Raw genomic sequence first — 16,272 nt, forward strand, 5'->3', positions numbered from 1 at the left:
GGCCCAGATCACTGCCTTTTAGTTAATATGGAGAACAGGGATAATATTTAGTACTCATTTCGTTTATGAATTGCAGGCACACTTAGGTCCAGGAAGCAGATTTAATTTTCATAAATATATTGAGAGATCCCTGGATGATGACTTCAAGACAGTTGTTGGGATTAGGTAGGTAAAACTCGCTCTACATGAAAACTATTTTCCTATTACATTCATTGCATAATTATAGTGCTACATTACCTAATCCTTTAGCTTCCTCTGATAAACACATACGAATACTTTATGAAATATGGAAAAATCAATGAGATTTAGAAAGGTGCTTCATCCCCACGTATGGCCTTAGAGATCTCCTTTAGACTTTGGCAAGTTCCTCTAAAATATTAGGACTCAGAAGCATATGGAATATGTTGATCTTGATCTATGATTTGTCTGTTTTTTAGAAGTGTGTGCATGGGGCTTTTCCCATCTTCTTTTCACTTTTAACATCATATTGCTCAGACATTCTGATTGTTATTGCACTTGTACCATATTACAGATAGATACATATCTTCTAATCAGTCATAGTGTCTCCTGTAGATTCTAACCATGTGGCCACCACCCAAACGCTTACCATGTGCATATGGGCTTTTAACGCATTATAGAAAGAAGAGAAAAAGATTATACTAATGTGAAGTAATGACCTCAAGTGAACAACAAGACTAGTAGGTACATGATGAAGATAACAATTGAGTAATCCGTCAAACAACTCTGACCCAAATCTCGAGGCAATACTAGCATTAACAGAAACGGTCGTCTTATAAAGTACAAAAATGGAACTGGTCCAATGCTATGTTACCAGAGATGAGAAACACAACAAAACAAGACATGGGTTCAGAACATGAAACAGAAATTAAAGATTTTAATTATCAACAAACCCCATTCAATTTTCTTCCAAAATATTCAAGTTTCTAAAATCACTAAGAGATATCGTATTCATAGTCATAACAGTTGGGTCATTTTCAATAGCACAATTCATGTTTATAATAGAATGTTTGCAACAATGCAAATAGTAAAATGCTCATTGTTTAGTTCATAAATGATAAATCATTTCCCAAATGTTGTAATATTCAGATCCCAGTTGATCTATTGATTCTTTTGGAGTGAAGGCCAGAGGCACTGTCTTCCCTACGAAGAGTAATATTATGATATAGTAAAATGCTCATTGTTTAGTTCATAAATGATAAATCATTTCACAAATATTGTAATATTCAGATCCCAGTTGATCTGTTGATTCTTTTGGAGTGAAGACCAGAGGCGCTGTCTTCCCTAGGAAAAGTAATATTATGATCGCAACCTTCTAACAATCTTTCTGCATTTACGTGCAACATCTCCAAAGATATCTCAACTGTCATTGTAAGAATCATAATCCCACAGCCTAGTAGGTCCAACAACGTAGTTTCCCTGTTGTCTTGTTAGAAGGCAAAATTTGAGTGATCACCCACCAAATCTTGAAACTATTGCAAGGTTAAGCAATTCTTCTCCACAGAAGGGATAGACGAATACTCACTCCAATTTGGCTCACATGTCAGTGAGCTAGTCACATGCATAACTAAATTGATAGGGTGTGATTAAGATTTAGTAATAGAAATCAAATATAGAATTTTAAATAAAAGATTCAAGCTTGATTTAGAATTACTTAAGAAAGTAGACAAAATAACCATGAGGTGAAACAAAGGAACAAAATGCAAACTACTCTCAAAAGTCTATGAGCGCAAGCGTATTCTTGTTATCTGCACTAATCTCACCAGCAAAATGGCCCTCAAATCTGAAATATTTGCCTACATTAGCTTGAATGGCAGTATAGTCCTCATTATTGTAACACTGGTTGATGAAAATAATACCATTTTTTTATAACATTTTGATATTCCTTTGGTCTCTTATGAAACCATTTGAGGGTGAGCAAAAATGAAACTAAATGGAGAGGGCCTCGAAGCATCTTCCATATTGTGTGACTTGAATGATCTGTACACTCGTCAGGTATTTGCTTCTATTATGCTCTCACTTTAGATTAGGTAGGCAACCTATTGGTCAACTCTATAGATTCTAGTAGTCGAGAAAACTCTGGATCACAAAGTTCCTTTCTTAAGCAAGCTAAAAAGGGAAGTTATTAAGCTATGATCATAAATGTATATTTAAAATCGTTATACATGAACCAGAAACACAACATTTGTTGATTTTGGGTAGCATCGGATGTGCTTTGGCTCCGAAATTTTGTGGAGGGCTAGAACACATGAGATCTCCAAGACCCAGAAATCGTTTGGTGAAATTCCGCCCGAATTGTGTTTTATTAAAATAATTAATATCTTTAAATAAAAATATTAATGGGTATTAATGAAAATATGGGTGAGAAGCTTCGAAAATCAAGTCTAATTTAATCTTAGCCGTTGAATAGGGACTTAATCTCGTCTGTTGATTCATCAACAGGAAAAGTATAAGAGGAGGCTTGAGGGTTAGTTGGAGATACACCAAGTTGATCAGTCAGTTTGATTTTTCTGGGGCGTGGTTTGCTGAGAAAATCAAACAAGTGATCTGAGTTGTAGTGAGAGGGGTAGAAGCAGAGATTTGGATCGGAGAGGAAGTTTCGAGCCAAAGAATACGTGGCAGAGAGGCAGCTTGAGCATCAGGGGGGCAGTGCAGAGGCCTACGCAGCCCAAGAGGGGCTCACGCAGAGCTGATGCAGTCCAGAGGGGCTCTTGCAGTGGTAGTGCAGAGTATTCATCAGTAATCCGAGATTCTGTTGGAGAAGCGAGGTTCTAAGCTAGGAGGGATGAACAACAGTCTTCATCCAGCAAATCGATCCAACAAAAAGGGTGACACAGTCTTCTAGAGGCAAGATGCTGGCCCACGCAGTGACTGCGCAGGGACTTTGTAGTGTTTTCCGGGAGGGTCAGATCACTCATTGGATCATTTGTGACTTGGAGAGCGAGGTAAACCCTCGAATGTATTTATTGTTGCCGTGATTTCTCTGTAAGGTTAGCCGGTGTGAGAGGAAACCTATTGTACTCAGATTCTACTTGCTTAATGATACAAACCCTCTATCTGCTGCACCGGTTTTTTCGCATTGCATTTTTCTGGGGACGTGTTGTCCAAAAATAACAGTGTCCCTTCTGTGTTTGTCTCATCTGTTGTTTCAGTTTATGATCTGTATGTCAATGTAGTATGCAGTAATGCTTTTCATCACTGTTTATAAATTAAATAACTTGTTGAATGAAATAACAAGTAGGAGATGCTAAACCAGTGACTGCAATAGGATTTCTATTTGTAAAGATTCAGAAAATTTCACAACATTCACATGGAAAATGTAGAGATGTGTTTTATAGTTGGGAAGCCTCAAGGGATCAAAAACCCCAAATTCTCATTAAATAAAAGAGTTACAACAAAGATTAACATTGCAATGGTATTGACCTAGACAATTACTTCCCTCTTTTTAGTGTGGGACAAACCCAAAATGAGGGAGGATTCCCTAGTAGCACATAGGGTTCCTAAGGCAAGACAAGTCTAAGGTCACTTATGTTACTATTATAACCAGCTTAGAATGATAATAGAGTTGAAGATCAAATTGATTAATTAAGGTAAATCCTGTTGAGAAATCTAGGGCATTTCTCTTCTTGATAATTGCTTGGGATGCTCTTTTTCTTCTTAATCTTATATTCAATTCTTCGTTAGCTTATTAATGTGTTCTTTCATCAAGACAATTACCAATATGCAATAATAAAAGAGACAAGTGACACAGAATATAGGCTTCTCCAGCCAGGGCCAAAACCTCTCACCTCTTGAGAGGAAAACCGATCAAAATTCTTCTTCTTAGATCTTCAATTGATAAGTACCAAGACCATGACACAGACCCTTGACTCTTGTATCCTTCCAAGAACCTTGTCACCAACCTAGATACTCTGCCTCTTCCTTTGCTCTGCCTTTCTCACACTGCTTCCCTTGGCTCCTTCTAGAGAACTCAGTCTCTATCCTTCTTACTGCTTCTCTTCGGCTTTCCCTAGAGAATCTCGGTCTCTAGGTCTTTCCTGGCTTCCTCTAGAGAGACTCGGTCTCTAGGTCTCTACTTCGACCTCCCAGAAGGTTCCTTCTTTTGCTGCCCTAACTTCACACTGCCACAGAAGAAAGTCTTTTCACTAGTCCATATGAAACCCTAATTTTGTATTACCCAGAATAATCCTCTTTCTTTCTTCGCACTTCTCCTTCTCTTCCTTCTTTGTAGTGCTGCTTCTCTTCCTTCTTTTTCACTTCTTCTTGTCTCAACTAAGTCGAGTTTCTTGTCTTCAAATGGAGGCCGAGTTAGGCTATATATACACCTCCTTTGCTGCCCTTTAGGCCGACTTGATAGCTAGAGTTAGGCTGACTTGTTCTAGCAACTTCCTCATCGTTTGTAAGCCGACTTGAAGAGGTTTGGTGACAAGTTATTGGAGGATACTTTACATAGATAATATTGACCTTTTACAAAGTGTAACATGACTTCATTTACACGACAATGACTCTTACATTTTATGACTAGATGACAAATAAATCCTAAAGACTCTTAATTGGAGTCTTGACTCAAAAACAAAAACCCTTGCTCATGAAACCCATGAAGCAAGTCAATAAAATAATTTCATTTTTCTTTATTTACATCTTATTTCATAAAATCATATTTACATGTCATTATGAAGACCGAACCTAGTTACACTTTTCAAAACTCCATCTTAACTAGGGAGGTATTCATAATGGTACCTTGGACTTTCTCAATCTATGGAATCTCTTAAGAAGGATTTGGATTTGTAACTCATTTGTATAACATCATATCAACCAACATTGTTACATAGCAAGGCCTTGACTAACAACTCCATCTCTCCACAAGATCTGAGCTCAATGCTGGTGAGACCAATGATTTATAGACATACTCATCATTGTCTCTCTCGGAACATACCCCACCTGGGTTCTCTTAGGGTATGCTCCATGAGGACTATTCTTATCTTGGACTCCCCAATCCTCAAAGAATATCGGTCCTCCATGACTACTCTTTCATGGGATGACCTATCTCATCCCCAAAGAGTATAAGATGCCAAATGATTACACAATCCTCCATTCTGTCTTCCCAGGTGAAGACAAGAACGACATGTCTATCTCTCCCTTTCAAACCAGGAGGACATATTACATTAAAGGAATGTACTCATTCCTATCACATAGGAATGTACCTAAGCTCCTTGCTTAGGATTTTTTCAAGTTTCTTCCAAGTAAGAAACTTCTTTTCAGGCTCCCTCTTAGCTAGGGACCTACCGTAGCTCCTCATGTGGAGATCCTGGAACAATCAACTGCTTGAAGAGCTCCTTCCTTCGATGTCATGAATTTCTTCTTTGTCACGGAATCTTCATCTTTTGGGAACTTCTACATAGGGCATAGATCATCCATCACTTTTATCCATGAGTTAGTCATGTCCTCAACTCGTTAGAAAGTGATCCATTAAATTTTCCATCTAGCTTTGCTTCATGTCATTTTGCTTTCATGCCATATTTCTTAGAAGGACATTACACCCTTCTATATGGTCTTCTTGGAAGTCATCCACATATTTCCCTTTGGAAGTCCTACATAAGCCCATCTAGATATTAGTTCAAAAATTAATGAACACTTTTAAATCAAAATTACCTTTGTGATGATCTTTCACCATGACATCTTCCTGTAGGTATCAACATCTTGCATGAAGATTGACACATCTCCCACTGATATCCATTGTCAAGGGTCTCTATCTTTTTCCGTCTTCCATCAGAGTCTTCACATCCTTCTGGGAGATCTTCTAGTCAAATTTTCTTGGACTTCAGATGTTGAGTGCCTTTTACCTTCGTTGCATATTATCACAATCTCTTCCTATCTTTTCTCACACACTTCATTCCCATGAGCTTCCAATCAGAGTTCCTTAATTGTAGTCAACTTCCTTATGATTCATATGAGAACATATTGTTGATTTCGTCTAGTGCGACTTATGCTTTGCTACAAACTTTCGGAGGAGGAGATTTTTTCTTCTTTTGATCATATTTCCCAAGATGGAAATAGTGATCCATATTATCTGCAACCATATGACATGAATTTCATAATAATCTATTTAAGCATACATAGCTCATCTTCCTTTCGGTCATCCAAACTTCTTGTAGCAGCGTCATTCGAAAGGACTTTATCCTTCAGATCTGCGTTCATGTTCTGTCATCATACCATCATTCATTGAATCCCACGAGTTGGAATTCCTGATGAAAACCTTTGCTTCCTTTCTCGATTGGTGAATCCTTTGATGAGGATTCCATCAGATAGACTTGAGGATCTTTCATATCCTCACCCGACAGATGTTTCCTTATTGACCATGATGATCCTAGTCAATGATGACCTCTGCTTCCCTAATGAGGTTTCCTAAGAGCTTCCTATTCTTTATAATTAGTAGAATTTGTACCAGACATACTTTCTGCTTCCCATGTCGTGAGCTCTTACTTCTAATGCTTCTATTATGATGCTACCTTCTAATCAGATGCATCCTATCTTATATACATTGTTTTCTATCTATAAATTTACAAGTGAAAAGTACCTTTCAATGAAGAAGATCATCTCAGTCATAGTAGACATCTTTTACTTCTTCATTCTTACATTTCTTTGACTCAGGCTCTTTCACTTCTTCATTAATGTGGGCTTCTTCCCTATTTCTCTTGCCCTTACTTCGTTCAGGACAATCTCTTCTATAGTGCCCAAGTTCTTGACATCTATAGCATCTTACTTTATCTATGTTCCTCTTTTTCTTTTGAGGACCGAACTTTCCAAATTTCCCTTTTCTTCTTGTCATAGCAACATATGCTTGATTCTGTTGATTTGGTCCAACATCAACCTTTGTATTCAGTATGGTTTCTTTGATTTTATAGAGTGACCATAGATCTTGAAAAGAAGTAATATCTTTCTTCCCATATGTGCTTGAAGTGAAGTTAGCCCATTCTTTTGATAGTGCATTTAGTACCACTGTGGTCATCTCTCTATCAGACATGGCTTCTCCTAGTTCTTGTAGTTGATCTCGAATTTTGATATCCTCATGAATTATGAGGCTATTCCATCTTCCTCGGATATCTTTAGTTTGTAGAGTTCTTGTCTTAATGAGATTACTTATCCTGCAGTACTCATGGAAAACAACTCTACTAATTTGTCATATATATCTTTTGCAGTTTCCAACTTTGATACATATGGAATTAGAGAGTCTTTTATAGATTCTATAAGAATCCTTTGGGCTCTCACTTCTCCCTTCATGTATCTAGCATGTGCTTGAGTATCTTCCTTTGTAGGTTGGGTTATCGATCCCTTGATGTGATCCATGACCTCATTTTCAATAAGATTTAGATCTGTCCTTTTCTTCCATGCAAGGTAATTTACAGATCCAACCAATTTATTGCTTTCCTTGCAAAAAGACATTTTGATATTGTCAGATATAGTCATAGACTTGAGTGATTGTTGCTTGCTTCCTCTTTAATCTCGATGTTGATAGCGGATTTGCTTCTTGAGTGATTGATGAGGGAGAGCTTGATTCAAGATCTTTCTTAAATGTTCTAGATTTCCTTCGTTCTTTAAGAGCTTCTACTTCTTTGATGATGTATAAGTGATGATCTCTAGCTTCTAGGGTTTTTGATCTTCCTTCTTGAAGATGACTTCAATATAGTAGATGTAGATCTAGGGTTTCAAATTGATGAAGATCTAGATTTCTTGTTTGGAGTACTTTGACTTGCTTTGATCCTTCTTTAAAGTTTGTCTCTTGTGTGCTCACTTGCCTTGAATGCCCTTTCTTGTCTTCAGCACCTAAGCTCTGATACCATGTTGAGAAATCTAGGACATTCAATAAATGAAAATTTCTCTTTGTAACAGTCCAAAAATAAATATCTAATTAACTGTCCTAATTAGCATTAAATTTAAATCAGAGTGGCACTTACCTGTGGTAGAAGTAGGCTTACCGCAACAAGGTTTTGGGGACGACTCTCCACCCAACCGTAGGCTCAATTGTGCAACGTCTTGCTACAACTGGCCACCCCCGAGCCCTCAATCAACATACTACTGCCAGTGACTCCTAGGTCTTAGTATACCATTCTCCCAAGAGAATGAAAGACAGAATCTCGGAAAGATGGAATGCAAGAATGCCTCTCATCTTCCTTACCATCTATTAAATAGAACAACATTGGAAGGGGAACCACATGCACACACTCCATGTGTCTACATGCAACTTTCTTTTGATTTTTAGCTTTCTTGTTTTATTTCTTTACTTTTCTTTTGATTTTTAGCTTTCTTGTTTTATTTCCTTCTTTTTGATAGTTTTCTTGTTTTATTTCTATTTATTCTTATTTAGAGTTATAATATGGTTATTACTATTTTTATTTTTATTATTTTTATTTATTTTCTTGTATATATTTTTAATATCATTTATTATTTAACATTTATGATTTATTCTCTTTATTATTAAGTGATTTATTTATTATTATTAATTATTATTTTATTATTTATTATTTATTATTATATTATTATTTATTATTTATTATTAAGGGGAGGGATATTACATACTCTCCCACTTTAAGGAACTTCGTCCCGAAGTTAAGTTGAATTATTTATTATTTCTTAACTTCATGTTGCCAACACCCTCTGCTGAACTAGTATAACCAGCAGGCATCGAAAGTTCCCAACACCCCGGGAAATCTCAAGGAATCTCTGTCCTTTTTCCCACTTTCGGCACCAGGCACAAGCCTGACCCGGTCTGTATCCTAGTCCAAGGCTGGCCCCAAGGCTCGCGCCTGACTCAGACCTCATCTGCCCCAAGGCAGGCATCCGATCCAGTACTCAATGACCCCGTGCATCTGGCAAGGCTGGCCCACTCCCTCCACAACTACTAAGGCACACAGCCCCAGGCATCGAAGTCCTTTACATCCCTTCCAGACTTCGGCATCCCAATCCAATAACAGGCACCAAGCCTAGAACATCAGGCACTTGGCCTCCTCAAGATGGTCCCATAGCTCTTCTAGAGCTATCCATCAAGAGCTATACACAAGAAAAAGGAACCACTGGCATATGTAGTGTTGATTGAGTTTGTCCCCAGCCCATATGGTGTTACTTATTCTCCCTCGTGCGTATGGGCTCGCACAAGATCATCAAATTAACTGGCCCTCTCGGCCCATTTGTGGAGTCCTGTGAATCATCACACCTCAACATGCAACCAATGCATTAGCTATACCATCATAGTATCATAGAAAATAATCCACCTGCCAAGTCTTGCATGTCATCATATAACATTCATCATTGTTAATCGTAACATTATGAATAATAACGAACTACATGCTCATGCATGTCATAAATTTTTACGAAACTATCACATGCTTCACCTCATGAAATACCATCAACATATTTGCAATAAAAATATATCATGACTTTCACATAATAAATGAACCACATGTCAATAAACCTCATATTATAGCATCATAATTCCTATGCCACGTTATGCATATCATATCCATCATGAGTTTTCAACATTAAATACCTATCATCACGTAGTAAATGAATATGTCAATATACCTTGACATAACATCATAATGCCTCATCATAAGTATACATCATCACTATTGTAACCAGTGTATAAATATGAACCACGTGGGCATCATCACCCTCATACCATGAATCATCATCAATATGAGAAACATCTCAATACTTATCAAATATAGAATAATACTCTATAAGCATTCTTATCATGATTCATTAGAAAAATGAATTTCATTTACTTTACAAACATTCAACTAGGAACTAAGATTATTCAACATCCATCTAGGATTTATGTTATCTCATCAATGTTATTAGTGTGATGTTTTCATCAAGACACCAATTAGTTTCTCAATAATCATTTCCACTTCTTTCAACTAAGAAGTTGACCATTTACACCATAGGTATAATTATCTAAATACATTGTTAAATTTCACATGAGCCTCATCACCTTGAGTCTTAATCTCTCGTCATATTTTCTTCCTTCCCCAAGGAAATTCTGGTGAAATTGATTGTTAAGATATTACTAGTTATACAATCATTATTTAAATCATCTATCTCAAAATTAAAATCCCTTGGTTTCACATCCATTTACCCTGTTTTACCGATTCCAATATCGCTATATGCAATTGCATATAAACACTAGGTCATCATGATTTAATTTTATATCATGTTTAATTTACTTGCATGAGGGTTTGTTGATCCATGTTGACTTATTTAACAATTAGCACTTCATCCACCAAAAATATTTTCTTATCTCGTCGAGTTCGTAAAGTTCGTATCTCAATACCACTTGATTTCTTTATCATAAATTCAGTTTCCTCAAGTTGGGCAAAAGACTCTTTCTTATTAAATAGTATCATTATTTTAGATTTTGAAACCGTTGGAAACACTACTACCATCTTTATCCATGGGAAACTTAAATGAGGTGTTATGTGGAAACCACCTCTTTTAACGTTATGGGAAGTCTTACTCGTGAAATAATGAGTCAAGTACAATCTCTATTAATTGACTTTTACTTCTTTTGTCACTATGTACAAAATCCTTCTCAAGGTATCCGTATAAAATTTCTAGCAACGTTCCTTCCTATATCTTCCTCGTTTATTATCATTTAGTCATTATGCAACTTCACCTTCACATTTTTTTTTTTTAAATATGTAGATCATCATTATGACCATTACCAATCATGTTTCTAGCTCTACTCATCAATACCTTTAAAAGAAATTTCTTCTTGATAGAAGATCCCTTCATTTCCTCCTACCTGATATTCTATGATATATTTTTATTTTTCTCTTAGTCTTAATTTCCTAATATTCCATGTCTACTAGCTTCAAAAATGGAAACTTCTTCACTTCATTCTTAGTGTACGATTTATAGGTATCATAAAGTTTAAATAATAAAACATTCTTTTAGATGCTCCATAAAAGTATCTGTCTTAACTAAGTAAGCACTCCTAATCATTCCTTAAATTATTGTTTCATTGCCAATACATTGACTTATTTAATCCAAATACATGACTCATCAACGGCATACCAACTTCTTACTCTTTACTTTAATTATTTTTCCATTAGCCTTTAATCCTTAACTTATCACGAAATGTATCTCCTTTACCCATGGTAAACAATTAACCTTTCACTATTGGCTTGTCAACACTACTATTGATTTGAAAAGTGAAGCATTGAACCACTATTACACTTATTCATCCATCAAAACATTTTATATGCTTGGTGTACTTGGTAACTTCTTCCATTAGCCATGGTATAAACTAGATAAATTTCTTCTACAAAAGTCTCATTATATCATTAATCTAGTCATGAAACCATGAATAAAATTTAGTCAAATATTCCTAACATAAGCTCTTAATTAATTCATGAGAGACCAAATTATTTATAAAAAAATTCTTAGGCTAAAAAACAGTGCATACCCTTTGGTGAATTTCTTCTAAATTAAACAAAACAACCATTGAAAAACAAAGTAGAACTTTTATAATTCTTCTCAATTACTAGTGTGCGAAATTTTCATCATATATTATTCACCAATGGGAAAAGCATCCAAAGCACTTAACACTATGTTTACCATAAAACCTTTAATCACTTGTTAAAACTACCAATGAGAATCCAACAACTATGCTATTTTGACGACGTTGATAGGCCGTCGATCTAAGTTTCTCCATTGACTTGGTAATTTTTGTTTTAATTATCATTAATGGTGAGCCGTATATTTCTCCAACACCCATAACAAATTTGTTTATTATTTTAATGACTTTTTAACCCTTTTCCAACTAAATTTAAATACATAAAATATTTTTAAACAAATGTAAATTATTACAATTTCAAAGGCATATAAATACGTACTATAAAACGTTCTAAATTGTTCCTATAAAATTCATATTTATTATTGAACATAACAATATATTCTTAAGCACTTCGTTTGAAATGCATCATATGCAATTATTAACCGTTTCACATAGTACCAAAAATTATAATAGCACACCTTATTTGGTTAATAAATGTATCCCTATATATCAGGGAACGAGTGGTACACATTACGCGTGAAAGGACCTGTAAAGTTTTGGGTGACTGCTCTTTCCGGTTATCAAATTATTCCTATTAAGCTTGTTTTAAAAATTACAACCGAGGAATGGTGGTAAAGATTACCCTACAGGGATAAACAAAAAGATTGTAAAATCTATGACATCAGATTCAGAACAAGGCTGGCAAGATAGGGTAACGAATAATTTCTTGATTTAGGAATCTGTTAACTAAAATAAAAAGTGGCAAGCAATTTAAAAGAATAGAACTATTTACCAGCAGCATGCTTAAATAATCTATTGCAGAAATTAAATAAAAATTAGATCAATGTTATGGATTATTTGTACGAGAGAGGATCCAAGAGGTTGAGACAGGGTAATAGAAGTCGGGTCTGGTCCTCTTCGAAACTCGATTCTAGATACAAACAAACAAATGTGGAATGAAAACACCATTTGGTACAGCCAAGAAATTCTCAGAAATCAATTGAGAAATGTTACAGACGCACAAGTCAACTTTCCCACTAAATTCCATGAATATCAATGATGTTTTATGTAAATTCACGACAGTGGTTGATAACTAAGGAAACTTTTTACATTCAAACAGTCGAACATATGTGGATTGAACCCTCAACATTTCAAGAATCCGCTCTTATGTTCAGATGCATGAGAAAACTTTAATATATGCTATAACTAAAACCCGTAAGAACGAATTGGGGTTAAACCCGGGAAAATGAAACATACATTAATTCGTATTGTTTAATAGACATTGCAACAGGATTGCTCATTCTAGTAATGAGAGTAATATGGTAGCCGAATCACCTACTCGGTTCAGTTCACACAAACACTGTCTTGTAACCCTAAGCTAGAAGCAGAACAACATTATCAATTGAAATGTCCGCAAGACTGGCCATAGATTAACTCTAATTAGTCATCTTCGGAAGTAATATTCCTTTTAAGTGGATAGAATCATTAAGATGTCACTGCTGGATTGGCTCATGGAATATTGAGGGGGGTATGCCTGAAAGGCATGAAGCCTAAATTCCTAGGGAAAAAGTGCCTAAAACTCGTGATAAAGTTTGGTGTTTCCTTCAAATCTGGAGTTAATTCTTGAAATCAAAAAAACTAAATTGCAAATTGATGATTTAAATTGTCAAATCAGCTCGAAAAAAAACCTAAATCCTTGAAATTCTCCGCCTATTCTCAAACTAATTGCCAAACGGCAAGCTTGGTGCCCTACAAATGGCGGATTTTCACTTTAATATCATAACGGCAAGCTTGGTGCCCTACTATGGAATACATAATTTTACCAAGCTGGAAACTGACACGGTTATAGAGCTCAATCTAAGCAGACATGATCATGACCATCCTCAGATGCGGCACTGGAAATTTGAGACACAACTGAATTAAAAGAAAACACACCTAATTTGGCATGAAATCAAATTGCAACAATAATTTCATAAATTCATATGTATCACATGTAGGCAACACTAATTCTATAAATAATACAGCAATAATCTGAATCTTTTCAAATGTTGCTAGACTCCTAGATAAGAAAAGTTGGGAAAAAAAAAACCCATGACATCTACCAACTTGACTACACGCTAGGCACATGGACGCTCAGAGGCTTAAACCAGACGGAGTCATTATTCTAGCCCAATCCATGAAAGAGTTTAACATCTAATTCACAAGTTTGAAATATTACAGGTTGAATCCCCTTGACAGTCACTATTTTTGTATCTTCATTGTGCCTGGCAGGAGAAATCAAAGAGAAAATCATTCCAATTAGCATTGTAGATTGTCAGTTAACCAGTAACAGATACGATTTTTCATCTTTCCAGAAAATACATTTACGAGATTTCACTGACACTGAGTTGAGCTATCAGGGAATGGATAACACTAATCGACTAGTGCTCAGGCATTCAATCTTGCTGAGGTCACAAAGCCAAATGAGATCTAAAGGATAAGAAAATTCTCCTCACTTGAGGGCAGAAAATTTTGGTTTAACTCTCTTGCATATGAAGTTGATTCACTTGCTTGCAGACATGAACATCAAATCAAAGTTATTTCTACCCGACTTGCAGACACCAAATACCACAGCCATAGTTGCTTTGGTTCCGGCAAGTGTTAAGGCCTTAGTTAATGTGATATGTCTACAACCCATGTTATGAAATCCAGCAAACACATTGTAAAATGGTAGAAACATAAATATGGATGGATTGTGGATAAGCTTAATGCAATTTACACCATTTCTATTGGATTTGTGTGGAAATGACTAAAACCTATACAACAAAATTTGAAAATAGAATTTCACACAATTTTGATCATGTTTGCATTCAAATTTTGCTGCCCACTTCTGAAAAGGTGATTTTCCAAACTAGTCGAGTAAAAAAAATCCCAACAAAAACAATTTTTTTTTTTAAAAACACTTGGCGTGGCATATCTTTCTTCTGCATCAGTTTTGTCGTCTATTTATTACTAGAAAATGAAGGCTACTGTAATATAGTATAATTTTTTATTATGCTTGGACTGGTTTCAAAAGCTCTCTCATGGCCACTGTGATGCCTGGGAATCACTCTGCAATGTAATTCATCCAGGTCCTTGCCGCGACAGAGCGTGGATTGATTTAATCTAATCAGTACTCATTCTTGTTTTGAAAAAATGTCTTGTTTTAAAAAAAACAATTTTTTAAGAGCCTTAATTATATTCATCCATTTTGTAAGGGACAAGCAAATGATATCTATGTTTTGCAAAAGAGATTGAATGAAAAACCCCGGATTGGAAGACAGGTGACCAAAGCTGTGTAAAACATTAAGAAACGAGTCCAACAACTGCCTTCGTTGAAGCTGCCTATCAGCGAAGGAAAATTTATCATTGAAACAAATGATGCCTCGAGTACATGAGCTAGAGTTCTAATTTTAAGGGATTTAAAACATAGATTTGAAAAAGTCTGTACTTATGCTTCAAGATCGTTTAAATCCAGTAAACTTAATTAAGCATCTAGCCATAAAGAAACATTTGCAGTCAAAGAGTCTATTCACCATTTTAGATCATATCTAAAGCCTGTTAAATTTGTGATCTGCACTGATCTAAAAATTATGCCAGGAGTGCTGAAAAACAACAAGGAGCTAGTAGAAGGAAATACAGGAATATTAAAATGGGCTACTTGGTTAGAAGGCTTTGATTTCGATACTAGTTTTAAGCCTGGATATTTAAATTGTGTTGCAGCCAAATAACACAGAAACAGCCAAAAACGTCTGATAATTAAACTCGGTCCACCATCCATTCATCCCCAGATCTAGCTACGGTCCAATGAACAGTTCAACAAAAACAGATCGAAATTAAGACCGCTTACCATGCACGCCATTCGAACATCTGCTTGGGGCCATATGGTTGATTCATCCCCAGATCTACCTACCTTCTGATGGATAGGACTATAAAAAAAATCCCCCATACTTAAATTCAAAAAGAGTCAAGGGATCTCTACTTGAATGGTTCATGAGGCACAATACTTGCTAAGGTTTTGCAAATGGGGTAGCAAGCTAAGTGGGCTTGATTGTGGGGAAAAACTCCACAGTTAAGCGCGCTTGAGCCAGAGGAGTTCTGAGATGGGTGACCTCCTGGGAAGTCCTGGTTACCGGGTGCAAGCCCCGGAAGTGATGATTGATGCTATGTGATTCGTTCTCCACATTTCACTAGTTTCAATCCCACTTCTTCACCCCTGTGAGCATCACCCGATGCAATGAGTGCTAAGTGAACTATTCAAAAATCATGAGAAATTAGTCAGTTACGACTACCTCTCATGGAAATGGTCATACGTTTGAATGACTTACTTAACGCAGTTGAATCCCAAAAATGATATCTAATATAATGCACTGCGTAAATCCCCCATACTTAAATTCAAAAAGAGTCAAGGGATCTCTACTTGAATGGTTCATGAGGCACAATACTTGCTAAGGTTTTGCAAATGGGGTAGCAAGCTAAGTGGGCTTGATTGTGGGGAAAAACTCCACAGTTAAGCGCGCTTGAGCCAGAGGAGTTCTGGGATGGGTGACCTCCTGGGAAGTCCTGGTTACCGGGTGCAAGCCCCGGAAGTGATGATTGATGCTATGTGATTCGTTCTCCACATTTCACTAGTTTCAATCCCACTTCTTCACCCCTGTGAGCATCACCCGATGCAATGAGTG

At 36.2% G+C, this 16,272-nt stretch overlaps 1 protein-coding gene across 1 annotated transcript in view; it reads left to right on the plus strand.

Moving 5' to 3' along the window:
- LOC149237419 (MLO-like protein 9) overlaps positions 1 to 16,272 on the plus strand; it is a 291,291-nt gene that overhangs the window by 116,456 nt on the left and 158,563 nt on the right. The window contains exon 9 of the mRNA XM_089369266.1: positions 77 to 165. Within this exon, the coding sequence (XP_089225392.1) occupies positions 77 to 165 (89 nt within the window). The remainder of the gene's footprint in view (positions 1 to 76; positions 166 to 16,272) is intronic.

Source organism: Pinus tabuliformis, chromosome 8 (assembly GCF_031772625.1).
Source record: "Pinus tabuliformis cultivar Carrire ecotype Pingquan chromosome 8, CPIR1, whole genome shotgun sequence".
In the NCBI taxonomy this organism is placed as follows: domain Eukaryota; kingdom Viridiplantae; phylum Streptophyta; class Pinopsida; order Pinales; family Pinaceae; genus Pinus; species Pinus tabuliformis.